The 21,098-nt window shown below is 32.3% G+C and overlaps 1 protein-coding gene across 37 annotated transcripts in view; it reads right to left on the bottom strand.

Annotated features, from left to right (window-relative positions):
- RIMS2 (regulating synaptic membrane exocytosis 2) overlaps nucleotides 1-21,098 on the bottom strand; it is a 591,263-nt gene that overhangs the window by 113,812 nt on the left and 456,353 nt on the right. For 15 of the 37 annotated variants that reach the window (XM_065895352.1, XM_065895359.1, XM_065895350.1 and 12 more), the window contains one exon: nucleotides 20,673-20,845. The exons of the other annotated variants lie outside the window; for them this stretch is intronic. In XM_065895352.1, coding sequence (XP_065751424.1) covers nucleotides 20,673-20,845 — 173 coding nt within the window. The remainder of the gene's footprint in view (nucleotides 1-20,672; nucleotides 20,846-21,098) is intronic. 37 annotated transcript variants of the gene reach the window in all.

Here is a 21,098-nt window from a genome sequence, read left to right as displayed (position 1 = left end):
AGCTGACGGCCAGAACAGACACGCTTTATTTGTGCTGTAAATTTTGTTTCAGAGAGAACACTGAGAAATCAAATTTAGAAGTCAGCAAAAATGAATAACATACCATAATTTTTTAATTTAAAAATAATTTTTTAAAATTAACATTTAGACAATCTTACCCTAATGAATAAGTGAACACTGGGGCATTTTGAACTTATTTGAAAATTTTACTCTTCAAACTTATGGGTAAAGTATATTTTGCCAAGCATTTTTCTTTAACTGCTATATATTTATATATATATATATATATATATACACACACACACACACACACACACACACACACATAGCATGCCTAAAATACTATAAACACATACAAATTTCTGGTTCTATACAATAATTTTTAAAAATATGTCTTATGTACATTAACCATGAAACTTTAACCTAGGAATTTATAATTATCAACTGGAAATAGAGTGACTCTTCTTATCAAGTTTTTTCCTATGACATTCTCATAAACTTCTTCCTTATAAAGTTCTTTCTTCATAGTAACACGTATCTCTCACACTACATAAAGAATTCTAAAATTTTAAAATTTCTTATCTATCATAATAAACAGGTAAAATAGAGTTAAGAAAAGGAAATTCCTCTATCATTGGGATAGGTTTCTTAGTCACTGGAAGTATTTTTACTTTCTTCTCATAATTCATTTCTTCTACTGAAATCTTCAGTAGTCAATGCCAATAGAAGTTCATAGCATATTCTGTCCAGAACTGCAATCCATTTCTACTGTGCTCTTCACATGATTCTAAACAATCTGTGTAATCATAATATAAATGTCCCAGTAGGAAATCAATTCAAAAACTTAAGAATTCCCTTAAATTATACATTTAGATATTTAAATGTGTACAGATATTAAGCAGCCTGAGTGGAACCAGAAATTTGATAAGGCTATGTAGAGATCTCAGAATTCAGTATAAGAGAGAAGACAGAATTTCCCAAATACTTATCTTAAGATATTGGGTTTTGTTGATTAAAGCAGAAGATAATACTCTGCATAACAAATTAATAGAAAATGTAAATATTATTTTGCGCATAGTTACATTCTCTGGAAATTCTCAAAGACAAGTTTTCTTTCAAAGGTATATATTCCTACAAAAATTTAGAGTTCCATTACCCTAAAACTGTAAATCTGTTTGAGTGCATTAGATTATATCCATGAAATAAAGAAAATATGCCAATATACACACTGTATGCTCATATATATCATTTATATAATTTAAATATTAACATGTACAGTGTGATGAATTTTGCACAATGCTGTATTAAACTTGCATAAATAAATTTCTGAGTTACTAGATCAAAAAAAAAAAAAAGACGGCAAAGCTGTGAGCAGATTACCAAAGCACAGTTATTGATGTTATTCAGTTACTGAATTACTCCAAATTCATGCAATACTTTATTATATTTAGAGTGATTAAGAAAAGGTCTTTATCATTTAAAAATAAATCTGAGAAGTATATTATGAGAGATATACTGTTTATACTTGTTAGAACAATAGAAAAATTGGTCTTTTTTTAAAGGAATCTTATTTATCTTTATAAATAATAATAATTACTATGTTGTAATATGCCATGCCTATTTGGTTTTAGACACACATTTGATCAGAGTCAAAAACAAAATGGAAACCATTCTCTTTCATGGTAAATTAAATAGTATCTCCTAAATTCCAAAACTACTAGCTAAAAGTATCAAATTCAGTTTATCTCACTGTATACCATATGAACCCTAAATCAATCAAGAATAGTTATTGAATTTTGCATTTTAAAGAGCTGCTTTTATTAAAACATTTTTTTAGAATTTAACTGTTTTCATTTTCTAACAATCTCAATAAAGCTTAATTTAATTTCCCCTTAATCTAGGTAGTCATATTATAAAATATAGAAAATACAGTTTTTCACATGGGCAGCATCATTTACTTATACTTATTTAGCATTTCTATAATTAGCTCCATTCCTATACACTTAAAATCCATTACAGAACTTCCCTTTGTATCTGTTAAGGACTTTACAGTATTATACACAACAATTCCATATAATGTCCTATTATTTTGCTTGTTATCAGAGAAAAATGAGGCAGAGCCAAAGTTTAATTTGTTTATAACATCTCTCTCTCTACCTACTTACCTACCTACCTATCAACTTACCTATCTAGATAATCATTAACATGACTATTTTAGAAATGCAATATTCTGATTAATCTGTATATACATTACTAAAGAATGTTCTAAAACACATGAGCAGTTTTCTTAGAACAATATGAAGAATAGAATTTATTCCTTTTTTGACCATTTGGAACTTTTAGTAACTCATGGTCATTATTTTAACAATAATTACTATTTCAGCTGCAAACTCGTGGCCCATCCAGCAGATCTGGCCCACTGATGTACACCTTCTTTGTCCAAAAGAGTGGTTTACAAAGTTAATGTAAGAATTAGGGGTCTTGGTTTCCTGAAACATGAGATCTGGCAATACCGCCTGCACGCCTGTGTGGCAACAACTGGCTGAAGCCGAGCAGCAATTTCCCCCTTCAAAGGGAGCATGCGCTTTCCAGTTGGCCAGAGTACCAACACTACGTCGTCCTTAAATCTGATTTTAATCACGCATATTACCTATTTGGTCCTGTTAAGCCTTTTGACTTTAAGATCCCCAGACTAGTATTAGAACACTATAACTGTAGGAGTCACAGAAATTACACTTAATAAGTCTGCAGAAAATTCTGAGAAGGTTGCCTTTAGAAGAAATCGCAGTTATCCTGGTGTAGGTAGTTTTTATGGTACTTTCCTATTTCTGGTAAAGCATGAGAGTAAATTGTAACTAATTACAATTCTAGATAGTTTGTTTCTAGTTTGTCAATATAAGAAACACTGAGCAATTGTTTCTACATTGTCAGGAGGAAAAGTGAAAGATTTTGTCCTAATAAAAGTAATCTAAATTGGAAAGGAAGACGTAAAACTTGTCACTGTTTGCAGATGACATAATATTTTACACAGAAAATCCTAAAAATGCCACCAGAAAACTACTGGAGTTCATCAATGAATTTGGTAAAGTTGTAGGATAAAAAATTAATATACAGAAATCTGTTGCATTTCTATACACTAACAACGAACTATCGAAAGAGAAATAAAGAAAACAATCCTGTTTACCACTGCATCAAAAGAATAAAATACCTAGGAATAAATCTACCTAAGGAGGTAAAAGACCTGTACTTGGAAAACTATGACACTGATGAAAGAAACTGAAGATGACACAAACAGATGAAAAGATATATCATGCTCTTGGATTGGAAGAATTAATATTGTTAAAATGACCATACTACCCAAGGCAATCTACAAATTCAATGCAATCCTTATCAAAATACCAATGGCATTTTTCATAGAACTAGAGCAAATAATTTTAAAATCTGTATGGAAACACAAAAGACCTCAAATAGCCAAAACAATCTTGAGAAGAAAAACAGAGCTGGAGAAATCACGCTCCCTGACTTCAGACTATTACTAAAAAGCTATAGTACTCAACACAATGGTACCAGCACAAAAACGACACATAGATTAATGGGGCTGAACAGAGAGCCCAGAAATAAACCCACACATTTATGGTTAATTAATCTGTGACAAAGGAGGCAAGAATGTACAATGGAGAAAAGATAGTCTCTTCAATAGGTGGTGCTGGGAAAACTGGACAGCTACATGTAAACTAATGAAATTAGAATATTCTCTAACACCATATACAAAAATAAACTCAAAATGGATTAAAGACCTAAATGTAAGACTGGAAACCATAAAACTCGTAGAGGAAAACAAAGAACACTCTTTGACAAAAATTGTAGCAATATATTTTTGGATCCATCTCCTAAAGCAACTAAAAGCAAAAATAAATAAGTGAGACCTAACTAAACTTAAAAGCTTTTGCACAGCAAAGGAAACCATTGACAAAATGAAAAGACAACCTACGGAATATGGGAGAAGATATCTGCAAATGATATGACTGATAAGGGATTCATAGCCAATATACATAAACAGCTCATACAACTCAACATAAAAAAAAAAAAAACCTTGATGAAAAAATGGGCAGAAGACCTGAACAGACATTTTTACAAAGAGAAAATGCAGATGCCCAACAGGCATATGAAAAGATGTTCACCATCGCTAATCGTCAGGGAAATGTGAATCAAAACCACAATGAGATATCTCCTCACACCTGTTAGAATGGCTATCATCAAAAAGAACACAAGGGCTTCCCTGGTGGCGCAGTGGTTGAGAGTCCGCCTGCCGATGCAAAGGACACGGGTTCGTGCCCCGGTCCGGGAAGATCCCACATGCTGCGGAGCGGCTGGGCCCGTGAGCCATGGCCGCTGAGCCTGCGCATCCGAAGCCTGTGCTCCGCAACGGGAGAGGCCACAAAAGTGAGAGGCCCACGTACCGAAAAAAAAAAAAAAAAGAACACAAATAACAAATGTTGGCAAGGATGTGGAGATAAGGGAACCCTTGTACACTGTTGCTGGGAATATAAATTGGTGCAGCCACTGTGGAAAACAGTATAAAGGTTTCTCAAAAAACTAAAAATAGAATTATCATATGACCCAGCACTTCCACAACTGGGTATATAGCTGAAAAAACCCAAAACAATAATTCACAAAGATACATGCACCCCATATTCACAGCAGCACTATTTACAATTGGCAAGATATGGAAGCAACCTAAGTGTCCATCGACAGATGAATGGATAAAGAAGGTGTGGTATATATAAATATACATATATATATGTAAATGGAATAAATGGAATATTACTCAGAAAAAAGAATGAAATAATGCCATTTGCAGCAACATGGATGGACTTGGAGGGTATTCTGCTAAGTGAAATAAGTCAGACAGAGAAAGGTAAATACTACATGATGTCACTTATATGTGGAAGCTAAAAAATATAAGAAACTAGTGATTATAACAAAAAAAGAAGCAGAGTCACAGATACAGAGAACTAGTGGTCACCAGTGGTAGAGGAAAGGTGGAAGGGGCAATATAGGGGTAGGAGATTAAGAGGTACACACTATTAGGTATAAAATAAGCTACAAAGATATATTGTACAAAAGGGGAGTATAGCCAATATTTTATAATAACTATAAATGGACTATAACCTTTAAAATTGTGAATCACTATATTGTACATCTATAACTTCTATAATATTGTACATCAACTATAATTCAATAAAAAAATTTTTAATTAAGTAGAAAAAACAGATAAATCTAAAAAAAGAAACAAGAAAAAAAGAAACAGCTTATTCCTATGCAATTTATTTCATTAAAAGTTTAAGAAATCTAATCATTATTATTAAGATATTTTACGATTTATAATTAATTGAATGCAAATTTAAATACATTTATACTCTCAGCTTCAGCGTGCTACTATTATATTTTGTCATTGCAGAATAATTATTATAAACTATTATGTAGTAATATTCTGAGATAATACATCTAGTTATTTTCAATTCATAAACAATATTGACTCACAGGTGTTCTCATAGTTAATAGAGTTTAAAAATTTGCAATCCTGGGCTTCCCTGGTGGCACAGTGGTTGAGAGTCCGCTTCCCTGGTGGCACAGTGGTTGAGAGTCCCGATGCAGGGGACACGGGTTCATGCCCCGGTCTGGGAAGATCCCACATGCCGCCACTGAGCCTGCGCGTCCAGAGCCTGTGCTCCGCAACGGGAGAGGCCACAATAGTGAAAGGCCCGCGTACCACAAAAAAAAAAAAAATTGCAATCCTTCAATACAAACTTAAAAAGCTATCAGGGTTTAAATATTTTTCTTAGAAATTTATGTAAATGAAAAATTTAAATAAGTTAAAAAAGAAAAAAACAAAATTGAACAATAAAAGCATTGTCGTAATATTGAATTTTTAGTCTATTATTCTCCAAAGCAACTCTCCTGATGATTAAGGCATGGATATCTAATCCATCACTTCAGAAAAACGGAACGCTCAGATTTTTCAAAGTAAAGGAGTTGGTTCTGGAGTCTTACTTTGACTAACAGAAATATTAGATATTAACATTTATGAGCAGATTTCTAAAGGCTTAAATACTACTAATGACTAGATTTGACTTTACACAAAAGACTAGTTAAAAAGTTTTATAGCACAATTTATATATTTCTTAAGTAAAATATATTAACTAATTCTTTCAATGTCTTTCATATCAGAGATGAACACCTGTGAGTCCTCTTTCATCTTCACATTCCTGTTTTTTTAAAAAAAATCATTGTTACAAACTTTTAATGTTTTTAAATTGTGCTAAAGAGGTAAATTTTCACATTTTGAAGTTATTTTCAACCTTTCAATGCAAGATGTATGATATATTGATTTAATATTAAATTGTGCAATAACCTCAAGTGGAGAAACAATCTGTACTTGATAAGTGAAAAGCAGATATAAATGTAATAGAGATAAATGGAACATGGCAAACATTTATCCTGGGAAAAAAAAACATTTAAAATGCCCAAACAGAATTTCACTTAGGTATGTGCTGTTTTTGTTTTAAAGGTAAATAATAACTTTAAAACAACAGTGAGAATATTTTAAACACACTTGGAGAATATGAAAATTACTTTCCATGTAGAAATAAAATTTGACATAAACTAGGAATTCTAGTATCAGAACAATGTATTTGTTAGAGACAAATTTAGATATTTAATAATCTAGGTTTATTAACTTAACTACACAAGCTGCATAACAATGTATCTACAAAATGGATCATGATTTGACATTTCCCTTATTTGTGGTTAGTTTTACTTTTTTTAAATAAAGGAGCTATTATTTCATTATCCTACTTTATACTGTGGTAAAAGACTAAAAACTGTGGATTTAAAAAAAAAATCAATGAATTGCTTAAACATCTTTTAGTAGCCCTCAGTAAAATTTGATAGTGGGAATAGTTTGTTGTATTGAAAAAAAAAACCCACATAATTTGAGATCAGCAGTCTAGGGTTGGAGCATAAAAGATCTATAAAAAACATGAAGAACTGCACCAAAGAATTATCATATGCATATATATTTATATACAATGCTGGTTATATATATCCCACTGGTTATAGATTATATTTATATATTCTATTATTAGATTATATTTATATATATATATATATATATATATATATAGTGTATCTATACATAAAACCAGTGGATTAATATAACTTGGTTCATTTCTGAGATGATAATCCCTGACACAACTCCCTCTTCTAATCCTGTTTTCATGTTCTTAAAGTTGTGAAATATAAATACAAAGGAGTGCATAAGACATATGTTTGATTAAAGAATAATTATAAAGTAAATACTTTTATAATCACTCTCCAAATTAAGACATTGAACATTTTTTTAAAGTTAGAGGCAGGTAGGTTTTGGCTCAATTAAGGAAAGTCTTTCTGGTAGTTACAGATGTCTAAGAATATAATGCTGCCTTATAAGGTTAGATAGTTCTGAATTCTTCAGGTAGATTAGATAATCAACCATTAATGATATTGTATAGGGTTACTGGTCATCACATCTAGATATACTGGAATAGAATGCTCATGTCAAGAGTACAGAATTCTGTCTTTAAAAAGTTCTCCTAGTGATATGTTTATGAGCTTGGTTTGGGAACCACTGATACAGGAGGATTCCTTCCTAAGTTCAGAGTACTAGATAACTTCTAAAGTCTCTTCCAATAATGATGTGTGGCTTTCTGTGTATTATAGTCCAGCTATGAAAAAGAAGCTCTACATTAAGATTTTGTGAATCACTAATAAGAAGAATTGTAATTAAGCAGAGGGAATATGATGATTATAATATTTCATAGTGGTTAAAGGAATAGTGGGAAAAGGCACTTAATTTTATCTAATTATTTGATATTTTAAAATATTCTTTAGAATTGTCTTTCTTATTCATTGCCTTTCAGCTGTTTTAACAAAAAACACATTTAAAAAAAATACTGAAATAATTAGGCATTCGTTGATCCATTCATTCTTCAACAAGTATTTGTTGAGGGCCTACACTAGGGACTGGGGACTGGGGATACAGCACTGCCAGGACAGATGGAGACACTGCTCCCATGAAGCTAAAATTTCAATACTGCCTAAATATCTGAGAGCAGCACGCCTAAATCAAAGTTTCCTTTCATTTTTATAGTGATAACCACTTGTACAGATTGAACCCAAATTTTAAATTTATTTTATTAGAGCAGATCAGAACCTTAAACCAGGAGAATTCTCATCTCAAAATGTAAAGAGTAAAAACCTCTCTGTCAACCTCTCAAGTTTACTGTTAAAATCTCATCCTATATACATATGTATATATGATATATAAATAATGTGTACATAACATATAAATAATGTATACATATACTATTAAATTATATAATGTATCAATATACTATATTATATACTTATATATATCATATTTGGATATATGTATGATATATAAAATCAGTTTTTGTTTTTTTTTTTTTTTTTGGCAGTACGTGGGCCTCTCACTGTTGTGGCCTCTCCCGTTGCGGAGCACAGGCTCCGACACGCAGGCTTAGCAGCCATGGCTCACGGGCCCAGCCGCTCCGTGGCATGTGGGATCTTCCTGTACCAGGGCACGAACCTGTGTCCCCTGCATCGGCAGGTAGACTCTCAACCACTGTGCCACCAGGGAAGCCCTAAAATCAGTTTTTAACCAATAAATCACTCTACAAATATGATACTAACATTATTATTTGTTATAACAATAAAGTGGTGGAGACTTTGAAAGTATACTAGCACAATGAAGTAGCTATATAAATTAACGAGTACATAAATATGTCCCTTATAATATTTACTGATTATTATATTGATAGACCTTGATGAATATTTTATATATCCTTAAACATAAAGAGAAGATTGTTGTTTATTCTATATAATGTATAGACTTAATTCTTTTAATGAAGAGTATGTATACCAATTAATGGCAGAAATACTAAAGCTTAATGATGTGCTAAAATACTGGATATGGGAATCATGCACTACATGACCATTAAATAACAATGTAAAACCAACTCTGGGAATCTAGAAAATTAGAAATAAGAAGGCATCAAGTTAGAGTAAGATGAAGTAATTTATATAGAGGGAAATTGGGAGACTTTTACTAAGTGTGTGCTAGATTAGAGCATGGCATGTAGACACACATACACACCCACATACATATATATACACACATGCGTATATATGACATAAATAAAGCTCCACACCTGTAATCTCCTTTCATCTCTGAAAATAATGGTTCCAAGCAAATGTGTTATTGCAAGTATAGAAAAGGATAAAAAAGATATAAAATGGGCCACTCATCAACTCCATCTCTTTACATTGCCGCTTAAGTGCTTTATTTGAAGTGATTCCTTAAACAATAGAGTGAATTAAACTTTAAAATATACATGAAAAGTCAGCAAAATGATCAATGTTCATGATATTTGCTGAAATATATAAGCTATTTTTATGTATCCCCTCTCTTATTGTCATTACTTGAAAGATAAATCTTATCCATATTCCTTGGATAGTACTTCTCCTTTTTGTTGGATTTGCTAATTCCTATTTGATTTTACAATTCTTTTCCTAGTCCCACCTGTCTGCTTCTTTAGGGACAAGATCTATCCTTATAGTAAGTTTTCGCAGCTCCAAGGATCTCTTCTGGGCAATCCCAAGTTTTGTACCATAATTCTATGCTTAAGCTCAGCAAAAATAAAAATATTTATTTCACGGAGAGAATGAAAGCCAACGTTAGAAATGAAAAATTAAAGCATGTCATTGAGATCAAAGCATACTTCTCAAATACATTTTGAAAACATTACATTAAAATAGTCCATCATAAAGTTTGGGGAATGCTGGCTTAAACACAACTTTTTTGCAGAACTTCTCAGAATGCTGATGTATACTATGAATCTCGAAGATAAGGATAGCATGTGTAGTACAAATTTATTGACCTTAAAACCATTTATTTTTAATCATCAGTTCATGGGAATTTCTGGAAATACACTTGGAAAGCATTGATTCAAAAGATTTGTTTTTATATTTCTAAGTATTCACACTTCATATTCTTACATTGCTGACTGATTTTAGCTAGAGACAGACCCTTTCAGATTTACATAGCAGGAAGATTAAAAAGCAAACAAACAATTAAGTAGGAGAACCTAGGAGACTCAAATGAAAAATAATATATAATGTTTTAATTATTGTATTTTTTAAAAGATTTTTTAAAAGCCTTATGCTTGGTTTGCATGAGAGCTAAGACAACTATTTGACAAACTTCAAGTATGTTCTTAAGCTATTAATTCAGAAAGACTTTAAATGGTTAGTGGCTTATAAGAAATTGTGGATTTTCTCTGACATTGTTTTCCTATCCTGGATAATGCTGAAAGAATAATTTGTCTCTTCCTGCCTCAGTTCACTTATTCTAAATGTTTTACTAAAGGTAAGCATTATCAAATCACATATTAAAATTACTTTTTACACTTTTACTCTATATTGTAATCATTTATTTACTTCTCTATCTCCCCTCTGGACTTTAAGCTCTTTGAGGGAAGGAATTAGGTCTTGTTAACCAGTATTTTAGCACAGAATCTGGCATATAGAAGATGTTCAAAAATATTGGCTGAATAAATGAAGGCAATTTAGGAATAAAATCATTTTAACTCCAAGACCATTAAAGGTCCATCACTTCAAACTAGGAAGCACATCCCATAAAAATTTTCCAGAATCTCTACTATATTTATTACTTTGTAAAATGATCTTATAATAAAATCTTTTTTTGCATTTCAGAAATTATTTTCTCTTGTACAAAACATAAGAAGGATCTGTCTTATTCTGAATTGTCATCTGGCAAAGTGTTATAGGAAAGTTTCTATGAAATATGCAGATCTAAAAGCTTAAAAAAGTGAGAATTTCATAAATGTATTTTCCATCTCCTCTCCTTTTCTTTCTTTATCAACCCCTATTATATATCAAATGCTTGTCATGTGCCAGGAATGATGTTAGAAGCTTTCAGGATATAATCTTATTAAATTTTGATGGCAATCCTGCAAGAATATTATTATTATTACCCCTAATATATAGGTGAAGAAAGTGGTTTTTATTTGCCCAAGTTTTTATTGTTAGAAACTGGCAGAACTAGGATTCAACCCAGTTTTGTCTGAATCCAGAGCTAAGTTTTAGCAGTCATGCTATATTATCTCTCATGTATATTTTCGGAGGACTTAGGTATTACTTATAATACTAAAAATAAATTCTGGATGAGGATAAGTGATATTATGCTTACTATGAGTCAGTGTAACATGGCACCAAGTTCTTATTCACAACTTTGCAAAGCAAGCCAGCTGAATCCCCAACGTGCCAGACTGGAAGGCTAAGTCTCTGCACATGACAGGTGCATCATGGAAGGTAGTAATTCATGCTCCATGATAAACAGAAATAGTAAAATTAAGTTGGTTAATTCTTAGTGTCCTGAAAATATGCAGTTGTCTTCAGATAACTTCAGTATTAAATGCTACATATCATCTATTCAAAATATTTTGATAGAAAGTCTCAGAAGACTAATCTACAAAGTTTCTTATTTTTGCCATCCCCAAATGAAGTCATTTCTCTCATCTTTGCACCCTTCAATAGGATTTTAGAATTCATTTTACACCATTCTTTTGGGACACAGTAGATTGGTATGAGTTTGTCTAATCTTCAAATACTGTCTAATGAACCCTTTGCTATCTTTTCTTGTCTGTTTTTCTCCCATTCTTGTTAGACTTTATACAGGATTTTTATCTATAAAATAATGATTATCATTCATCATATATCAAATCAGTAAACCAACCAACCAACTAAATCTTTTCTAACTGGAATACATATGTGTCATAAAACAAACTCCTCTGAAGTAAATTCCACTGACTTCTGAAATAAATAGGTTTCTTTCCACTGGGGAAAAAAGTGACCTCTTGGTCATTGTTGTCAGAGAAGATTGCGATGAGCATGTTGGGTACTGCACTATGTCAGAAGCTCTTCACACCTCTACACTTCTACTGCTTTATTATGATCTCACTGATTCACACATTCATGCACAAACTTTGATTGAGTGCCTACTATGTGTGAGGTATTGTAGATATTGAGAGGTAAGACAACAAAAAGATAAAAATGATAAATACATATCCTCAAAAGGCTAACTAATGGTCCACAATGGTAGATTAAATGTATACATAATTAACTATATCACAGGGGAGGAAAATGAGCACCACAGGAGAAACTGTTACTGTAAAAGAATATTAGGTAAATTATGGAGGAAGAGCAGAGGAGGTGTCTCTTGGATGAATTTGTATTTGACTTGAATATTGAAGGATGGGCAGATAATTTACTCATAAAGAGAAAGAAAGAAACTATGCTTTAGACACCAGAAGCAACATGAGCGTATACACAAAGGAATAAAAGCAAGAGCCTGTGAGGAAAAGGGCCAGTAAATGTGAAAGACTGAAGTCAAGATAAGGTTAAAAATTAAAGATTGGAATTGTGTCATTACGGTTCTAAAGTCTCAGGCTGGGTGTTTGTGGATTTTCTTTTTTTGACTTTTGATCACTTAAGATTAGACTCCCCCTTTCTATATGGAGAATCAGCATTTGAAAATGAAGCCACACCATACAGTACCACACTGTACTGATATACTGGTATCTAACACAATAATACTCATGCACGGGAATCCTTTGACTTCAAACTTGATATTATTTTTATTATTTCTATAAAAATCAAACTTCTATATGTTAAATTTGTTCATCCTGAGGGATACCTATAGTTCTATTAGGAGTCACTGTCAGAATATTGCATGTAGTCTAGAATAACAGTTGTGAATTAATCGGCCTTTTTGGCTTGTAAAAATAAATATTGAATATTATGGAAACTACTGCAGCAGTTTTTTCTACTGCTATTATTTTGTATGGTAGAAGTCATTCCAATTTAATTATTTCTCTACTTTCACACTAAATTTATTTTACTCTCTAACATACAGCCAGTGGGGAAAATGTTAGAAATAAATGTTAACAATGTTATAAATAAAAATGAATTGTATCCATTATAGCAGATAGGTAAATAGAAACATTATTTACCTATAGGTTAATCAGTAGTGGTAATGCTAGAAAACAAAAGTTTAATATGTAAATGAATGTTAATGGACATTTTAAATGTATATAATCCTAAATTGCTTTTCTAACCAGAATGAAATTAATTCATCAGTAAAAATGAATCTGGGTAGGCATCTCTGAATAAGATTTCCTGTGTGATAACAGGATAGAATAACCAGTCACCACAGAAATACAAATTAACAGAAATTGCTAATAACGATTACACTACAAAGTCAATTAAATTGAATAGGTCTCTTTCAATTACTCTTTGAATAAGTCTATTAATTTATGTAAGATGTGGGAGTAAGTTTTAATTAACACTGATCTCCGATTTCATATCAAAGAGTAGACATGTGGTATTGAAGTATAAATATTATGAGTTAGCTGTAAAGACCGCTCTGAAAATGTGGTGACACCAGCAGCAAAGCAACGCCGCCAGGTGGCGCTGTTACAAAGCTATCCCCTGACCACTCATTCTTAACCCTTTTTACCACCATCTTAACTAAAACCTGGTGCTTTCTTGAACACACTGCTTCCCCATGAACATTTTAAGGAAAGGTGGCTCTTAAGAAGTATTGGAATAGAAAAAAAGACATGCTCGACAAACTTAACCTTAAACATAATATCATCTGCATTTTATCACCACTACACTCATAATAGTTACTGAAGAAGCAACACCAATTACAGATTTTTTTTTTTTTTGCAGAGACCTTCTGAGCATTTTAAAAGATATATTCACATCCCATAAAATTCATCTTTTCAAAGTACACAATTCACAAAGGAACAACTTCAGAAAAACTGATTACTCATGTTTTTATGCTATTAGCATAACGAGTTCAGATTTAAGGGCTATTATTTTTAAAAGACAAGATTTTCCTACTAAACTAATCTATGAAACTAAACTACTAAACTAATCTCCATAAGAGATAATAGCTTAAATTATAGAAGTAGATATAGGGTTAGGGAGAAATGGAATACTTCAGAGATAATTAAGCATTAAGATTAATAAGACTTGATTGGAGGGAGGGAATGTGCTCAGTGGAGAAGGACTAGTCGAGTGACGCCTAGGTTCCTGGTTTGGGCAAATGGGAGGGTGCCGGTGCCACCCACCGAGAAAGAGAGCACAAAAGGAGGAGTGGGTTATTAAATGTAGTTGCCTGTTCTGTGACAGTATGATGAATTTAATTTTACATGCTGAGTTTGGTACGTCCCCAGGACAGACAAGAAGATGGCAAGGACAGGACTGGATAGATCTGGCAGATGGTTAAGGAAGAAACCTGGGCTTGAAATACAGTTTTGGAAGCCATCAATACACAGATGCTACTGGAAGCCACGGAACAGAAGACAGCATCAAGATAGAACACATAAAGAAAAGAAGGCCTAGTATGGGATTCTGGAAAATGTCAACATGGAAGGGGCAGAGAGAATGCTCCCAGAGAAGACAGAGGTGATCAGAGAGATGGTTAGAGAACTAAAGGAATGTACAATCACAAGAGCTCAGAGAAAAGAGCATTTCAAGAAGAGAATGTAAAGGTGTTGAATTCTAAAGGTTGGCAGGATACCATATGAAAACTGTTCCGAGTTAGCAGCATATACAATTTGAGGCAGTTTTTTAAAAAAGTTACATAACACAATTGTAATAAAATAGAGGTAAAGGAGCAAAGCCTCAGAAAAGAGGCAAAAATAAAAATATCAATTATTATATATAATATAATGATTATAATATAATGTAGTTCAAGAAATTGAATGGAATTATCATGTCTTTTGGCTATGAACTTGAACTTCCTGATAGACTAGATAAAGAGAACATACAATGGATTACATTGTTTTGTTTTCAGTGAAGTAGATACATCTATTCTTTAAGAGAGCTGCTCACAAAATTTTAAAAGAAAGTTTCATATAGACTATTCTAAAATGGATGAGTGGCACAGGAGACATCCTCAAAAATGCTTTTAGACCTAATGCAAAGTAATTCTACTAGGCTGTTTCTTTTAAGAACTTTCCATGAGCATTTCTATTTAACATTGTAGTGATGGTTTTAGCCAGGTCAATTAGGCAAGACAAAGAAATAAAAAGGCATTCAGATCAGAAAGGAGGAAGTAATCAAGTAATCTTGATTCACAGATGACATGATCTCATATAGAATATCCTAAAGAATTACCTAAAAACTTTTAGAGCTAATAAATGAATACAGCACAGTTGCAGGTTTCAAGATCAATTTATAAAAATAAATTGTGTTTCTATATACTAGCAACGATCAGTCTCAAAATGAAATTAATAAAAGAATTCCACTTAAAATAGCACCAAAAATAAAATACTTGGAATAAATTTTAATAAAAGAAGTATATGTTCCCTGAAAACTATGAAACATCATCGAGAGAAAGTAAACATAAGTAAATGGAACACCTTGTGTTCATGGATTGGAAGACAACATTTTTTAAGATGGCAATAATCCCCAAATTGATCTAATTCAACACAATCCCAGTCAAAAAGCACAGCTGCCTTTCCCCCCCCAAATTGACAAGCTGACCGTAGTATTCATTAGGAAATATAAGCAACCCAAAAGAGAGGAAGGAGAGCATCATAACCACTCGGGGGGTGTTTGTTTTAAAAATGCAAATTCCTGGGTCCTTACATGATCAAAATTCTAAGAGTGATATTTGGTGTTTTTTTTTAAAAGTCCCCTTTTTATGCACAATTATAAAGCAGAGGAGGTCTATAACATAGGAGTAAATATGCGGCACGCATCGTTATATTACATAGTCAGGACAATGTATTATCACATTTTAACTCTGATCTGTAACTCTGATCTGTAAGTTAGCAGTAATAAATATTTCATTAACAATTATTCTGCTTGCCCTTTTAAAGACTATAAGAACTTTTTGCTAGATAATTTAGATGGCTTAAGTCTTAAAAACAGCTATTCACGAATATTTGAACTGATGCCATCTTTTTCCTTTAAAACATTTTCCTATCTCTAGGACGTTTTCTTTAAAAAGAGAAAACATAATTCCATACCGTTTATAGACATGCCTGAGAACTAAAATTTTTTTTGATTTTTGAAACTTTTTATTTATATTTTGGTCTTACAAATAATCGTTTTTAAATTGACTCTTCCGTAAGAATGTAAAGCACAAAAATTTGCTAAATATCAGATCCACACAAATCCTCAAAAGGTTTTCTGTGTAGTCTTCATTAATACAAATCTTTGTGTGAATATTTCACTCTTACCATAGATCTTGAACCTGTTTTACAATAATGAAGCCATAAAGTTTTTAGGCAGTGCATTCATTATAAACTGTAACATCTCCATTAAAAGGAAAGCTGGGTAATACAAAAATATTCGAGGATCTGAGAAGCAGGCAATCTGTTGAGGCTCAGTATATCTTATTTGGTTATCTATGAAAATTTATAGATAATGAGTTTCTTGAATTATTTTTTCTTTTGTCTTATATGCCCAGAACAGAACCTGGGGGAATGGATGAGTCATCTGATCCCAAAGCTACCAAATGTTGTTGGTTTTGACAATACTATACTGTTCAATATTTGTTTTTCTATCTTCCACTGCAGATTTACTTAAGATCTCCACTTCTTGTGCCAAATTCTCCCATCAAATATCCTTGTGAATTAGTTTAGGTTTCTTGATGAAATTTTCTGGATACGGAGCTATCCTTAAACATCCATCTACACAAGTCTAAGAAACTGCTTCACCCTCAGGCTTAGAAGTTTAGAAATGCTTAATTTCACCTCTATCCCCCAGCTCATAGTATATATTGCCTGACAAATTTTCTGAATAAATATTGGTTGAACGAATGATTTCTCCTTACATCTGAACACTTTTTTTCTGGGCCAGCCTACCACATATATATGGTATGTAATCAGCAAATGTAGATAGATATAATGTAGATAGATACCTATGTACAGAGAGTGAGAAAAATATTTTAAATGGTAAATATAATTTTGGATTTTCTAGAAATAATTACCAAAGAATCATTAATGGTAGGGGGGCATTTAACCAGGCTAATATACATGTGTGGAAATATAAATAGCTAAATGTGAATGCATTATTTATTAATCAACTTTGAAAAAATACTATATTCAAATATTTAATGGACCTTTTTTTGAATTTACTTTTTGCTATTCATTTCCTACTAGTACATTCAGAAGACTTACTTTAATACTTACTATAACACAAACAACATAATTCTGTATCACACAATGAGATACAATTACTGTAATGAAAATAGCAACTAAAATGGATTTGGTTCATTGTAGTCACTGTTAATTTTAAGTATACCAGCATTGCTATAGATACTTAAACCCTGAAGTCAGAAAGTTTTTTCCTTTACAAAATTTGGATTACAAGTAAACGTCAATGATGCATTATAGAATAAGATTATTTCCAATAATGTTGTATAAGCACGTAAGTTGTTTTTTGCACTTAAACAATCTATGATTCTGTTCATCAACTACCAAAACAAAATGTTACTGGCAGTACTCAGACATAGCTTCTCTTGGAATAAAGACTGTTCATTTTATTCTGAGAAATGAAAGCGAATTCAAGATCCTATGCTGCAATAATTAATTAGCAACACCAGCATCTTCTCACAAATAATTGCAGTTGACACTTTTTGCCATCATATGGAATATATGTTCCCTAGAGACATCAGCCTGGCCCCCTAAAGTTTACAGTTGCGAAAGTATTATAGTTACTTAAGCAGAGTACAATGCCTTGATGACTCATTGCTAGGAATATACCATCTTTCCCTTTCCTGTATAAAATAATGTGGTCTTTTCAAGAAGAAAATGGTGAAGAAAGTAATATTAAAAAATTGAGAATTCAAGGTTATAATCTTCTTCAAACTTTTCCCCACCAAGCCAGATATGCTAACATAGGCTTTTGGCTCCAGGCAGACACCAAGGGGCTCATGTGTTCTCCTTTACACAGTTTATAGAATGGAAAACACATTAGAGGCTCACATTTTGTTTTTGGAAGAAAGGAAACTCTGTGTCTCTTTCCAAGGAAATCTTGGAAAGCTTTTCTCTGTGAATTAATGATGAAATGACCCTATGCCAAACAAACCATAAAAATGGTCTTCATTAATAAGGTAATGTAATTATCAAAAGTTAGATAAACAACGAAATAGACTTGAAATTACTAGTTTAGACTCGAATCACAAAATATGCCTAATTTAAGATTTACATTTAGGTTTCGTGACTGTTACATAGAAAGCTTCATAGATCACAGATATAGTTAAATATACCAATCTGAGACAGAAAGTGAAGTGTCATAGAATTATGACACTGAACTGTATACCCAGGGGGTAAACATTTATTCCAATTATCTTTCTCTTTAACTCTGAGTAAAGCACAAACTGAGATTGGATTTAGATACAATAAAGCAAAATTTGGCTTACAATCGGGGTGAGTATTATGCCAAGTGCATTCTAGCACAAAATCAAGGTCTGGATGGATTACTAGAAAACCAAATCCCTCCAAAATGCACATGATTTGCAATTCTCAGTCTCAGAAAAATGTAACTAGACAGATCTCATCTCCTCAGGCAGAAGGATGGAGTCTACTGCGGACTTGTGCTGACATGACTTTCAGTACAGCACTGTAAAGATGGTTTCATATTTACTTAGTGCATTGTGTTATGAAAATGAAAACATAGTTGTTGTTATGCCTTGCTGATTATGTTTCTTCCCTTTTCCCCTGTTCAAAGCTCCTTCTCTGGCAGTTTCTCTAGCTGAATGAATTTCTAGAGGGGGCTAAGTCAACATGCCTGCCTTCTAATAAGCCCTAAGGCCTCTATCTTCTCAGAGTATCAAAGACCACTGTTCCTACTCCACAATCTTCCTCAGGAATCAGAATTGCACTAGACCCCACCAGATAACTATGACAGGCAAGGGACTTGCTTTTTTCTTTATTCAGAGACAGAATAAAGCTTACTTTTTGCTACCTATTTTGCCATTCGTTTTAAAAGTTCTAGTATATCTTATAGTGCAGGCTACATTTTTTCAGCCCCTTCAGAACCTCATTTTAAAGGTTTGACTCTACAAATGAGGAAGATATACAGTAATTCATGCTAAAAAAACTAAAGGGAAATTTACCTTTGATCCACCTAGTCAAAAAGAACTTAAAAACCCAATTAAATCAGACTCTCAGAGCTATGGTATACAAATTAAAGACTGTTTAATAAATCAATCTGTTAGGTAATAATTTGCTAACATTAATTAGTTGCATTAGAAGCTAAATAGATAAAACACAAGAAAATAAACCAAATGTAAATGGCAAAATAGTTTTTAAGAGTAGGAGAAAGGACATTACTAATGGGAAATGTCTACGAAAATGAGCAAATTTTACCTGTCATCATCTTGCGAGAATTGCTTTTGCAAATCCTCTTTATTCCACTGTTCTTTTTCTTTCCCTTGTTCAGGTATATCTTGTGTTTTTTCCTCGTCTCCTGATTCTCTGTTTTTCTCCTTATTACATGTTTTTGTAATCTCTTTCCCTTTCTCAGTCTCATTAATTCTTTCTTCCTTTACCTCTTCCTCCTCATGAACTATCTCTTGATGCTTATCCCCTTCTTTCCCTCCCTCTTCTATTCCCTTTGGCCTTTTGAAAGCGAAATAAATTGAAGGCATGCAAATAAACACAAAACAGAAAGAAAAAGTCAAGAAAAAGTGCATACAAAATTAAATAGAAAAGTAATGATAACTACTAAAACGTAAATAAAAATGACATCTTTTAAGCATTGAAAACTTTTTCTCCAGTGTACACCAGAGAAGCACTGTGTAAGCAACACTTAAATCATAATTGTTTTTAAATCATATTTTCCTGTTACAAAGTTGCATGGAAAAAATTGTGGTCTCTCCATTATTGTTTTTTTTTGATCCAATAGGAGTAAAAAAAGACTAATTTAGCTCAGGTGTCCATAAAGTCTATAGGTTGGGTGATAAATGAAAATTACACTAAAGAACATACATTACATTTATAAATTTTCTTGAAAAACTGAGAACTTTTTCCATGCATTTATAAAAAGTTTCAAGAGGATGGGAGAGCACCTTACTAAAAAAGTAATGTTCTTGTGTTTTCTGAATTACTACAATGTATTCAGCTAGGAAAAATCCCCTCTAAAATATTTTTCATATTCCTTAGAATATTAAAAAATTCAGGTCTTCACTTAACCATCACTTTAATTTCAGTAAAGATATAATAAAAGAATTACTTTTTAAATAACAAACATGAAAAAATACCTAATGATATTATTTCAAATAATCTAGTAAGAAAATAGCTATAAGTTCTGTAAAACTTTTCTGTGCAAGAAGTTTGAAATGGAGACCAAAATATAATTAAAAGTAATCTGTACAGAAGTTCTTATTGTCTTAATGATATATATTAACCTTTTAGAAGTAAAAGATTTTACATTTATTCAAAGAAAAATAAAGATCTTCTAAAATATATTTAGAGGAACTTCCTGCTTAAAGTCCCCTTACTCACCTGATTTTCTTATTTCCTCTTGGCCGTTCTGATTGGACAGACATGTAGCTTGTGCTGCTGAAACGAGAAGCACTACTAGTCCTTGAAACCGCAGATATATCACTTACATCACTGTCCGAAGATTTAGTGGAAATATTATCTGCCCCTCTATGAGGATCCCATCCTGATCGATACTGTTAACACAGATTGACAAATACGCAGAAGTTGTCAGTATTACCACACAAAGCAATTATTCGCTTCTCCTATTTCAGCACTTTAATTGTCCACAGAGGATACTGCAAAACCCCACTCAGTTGCATATAAAACAAAAGTGAATGGCAATTATCCTAAAAGAAAAATTCAGTTTATATGAAACCCTTGTTTTTAGCAATGACAATTAGAGAATTTTTACCACACCCCAATGAAGACCATTAAAACAGTTTCACA

This window comes from Phocoena phocoena, chromosome 17 (genome assembly GCF_963924675.1).
Source record: "Phocoena phocoena chromosome 17, mPhoPho1.1, whole genome shotgun sequence".
Classification (NCBI taxonomy): Eukaryota; Metazoa; Chordata; class Mammalia; order Artiodactyla; family Phocoenidae; genus Phocoena; species Phocoena phocoena.
The sequence above is the reverse complement of the archived record's forward strand: the minus strand, read 5'-3'. Positions and strand labels throughout refer to the sequence as shown.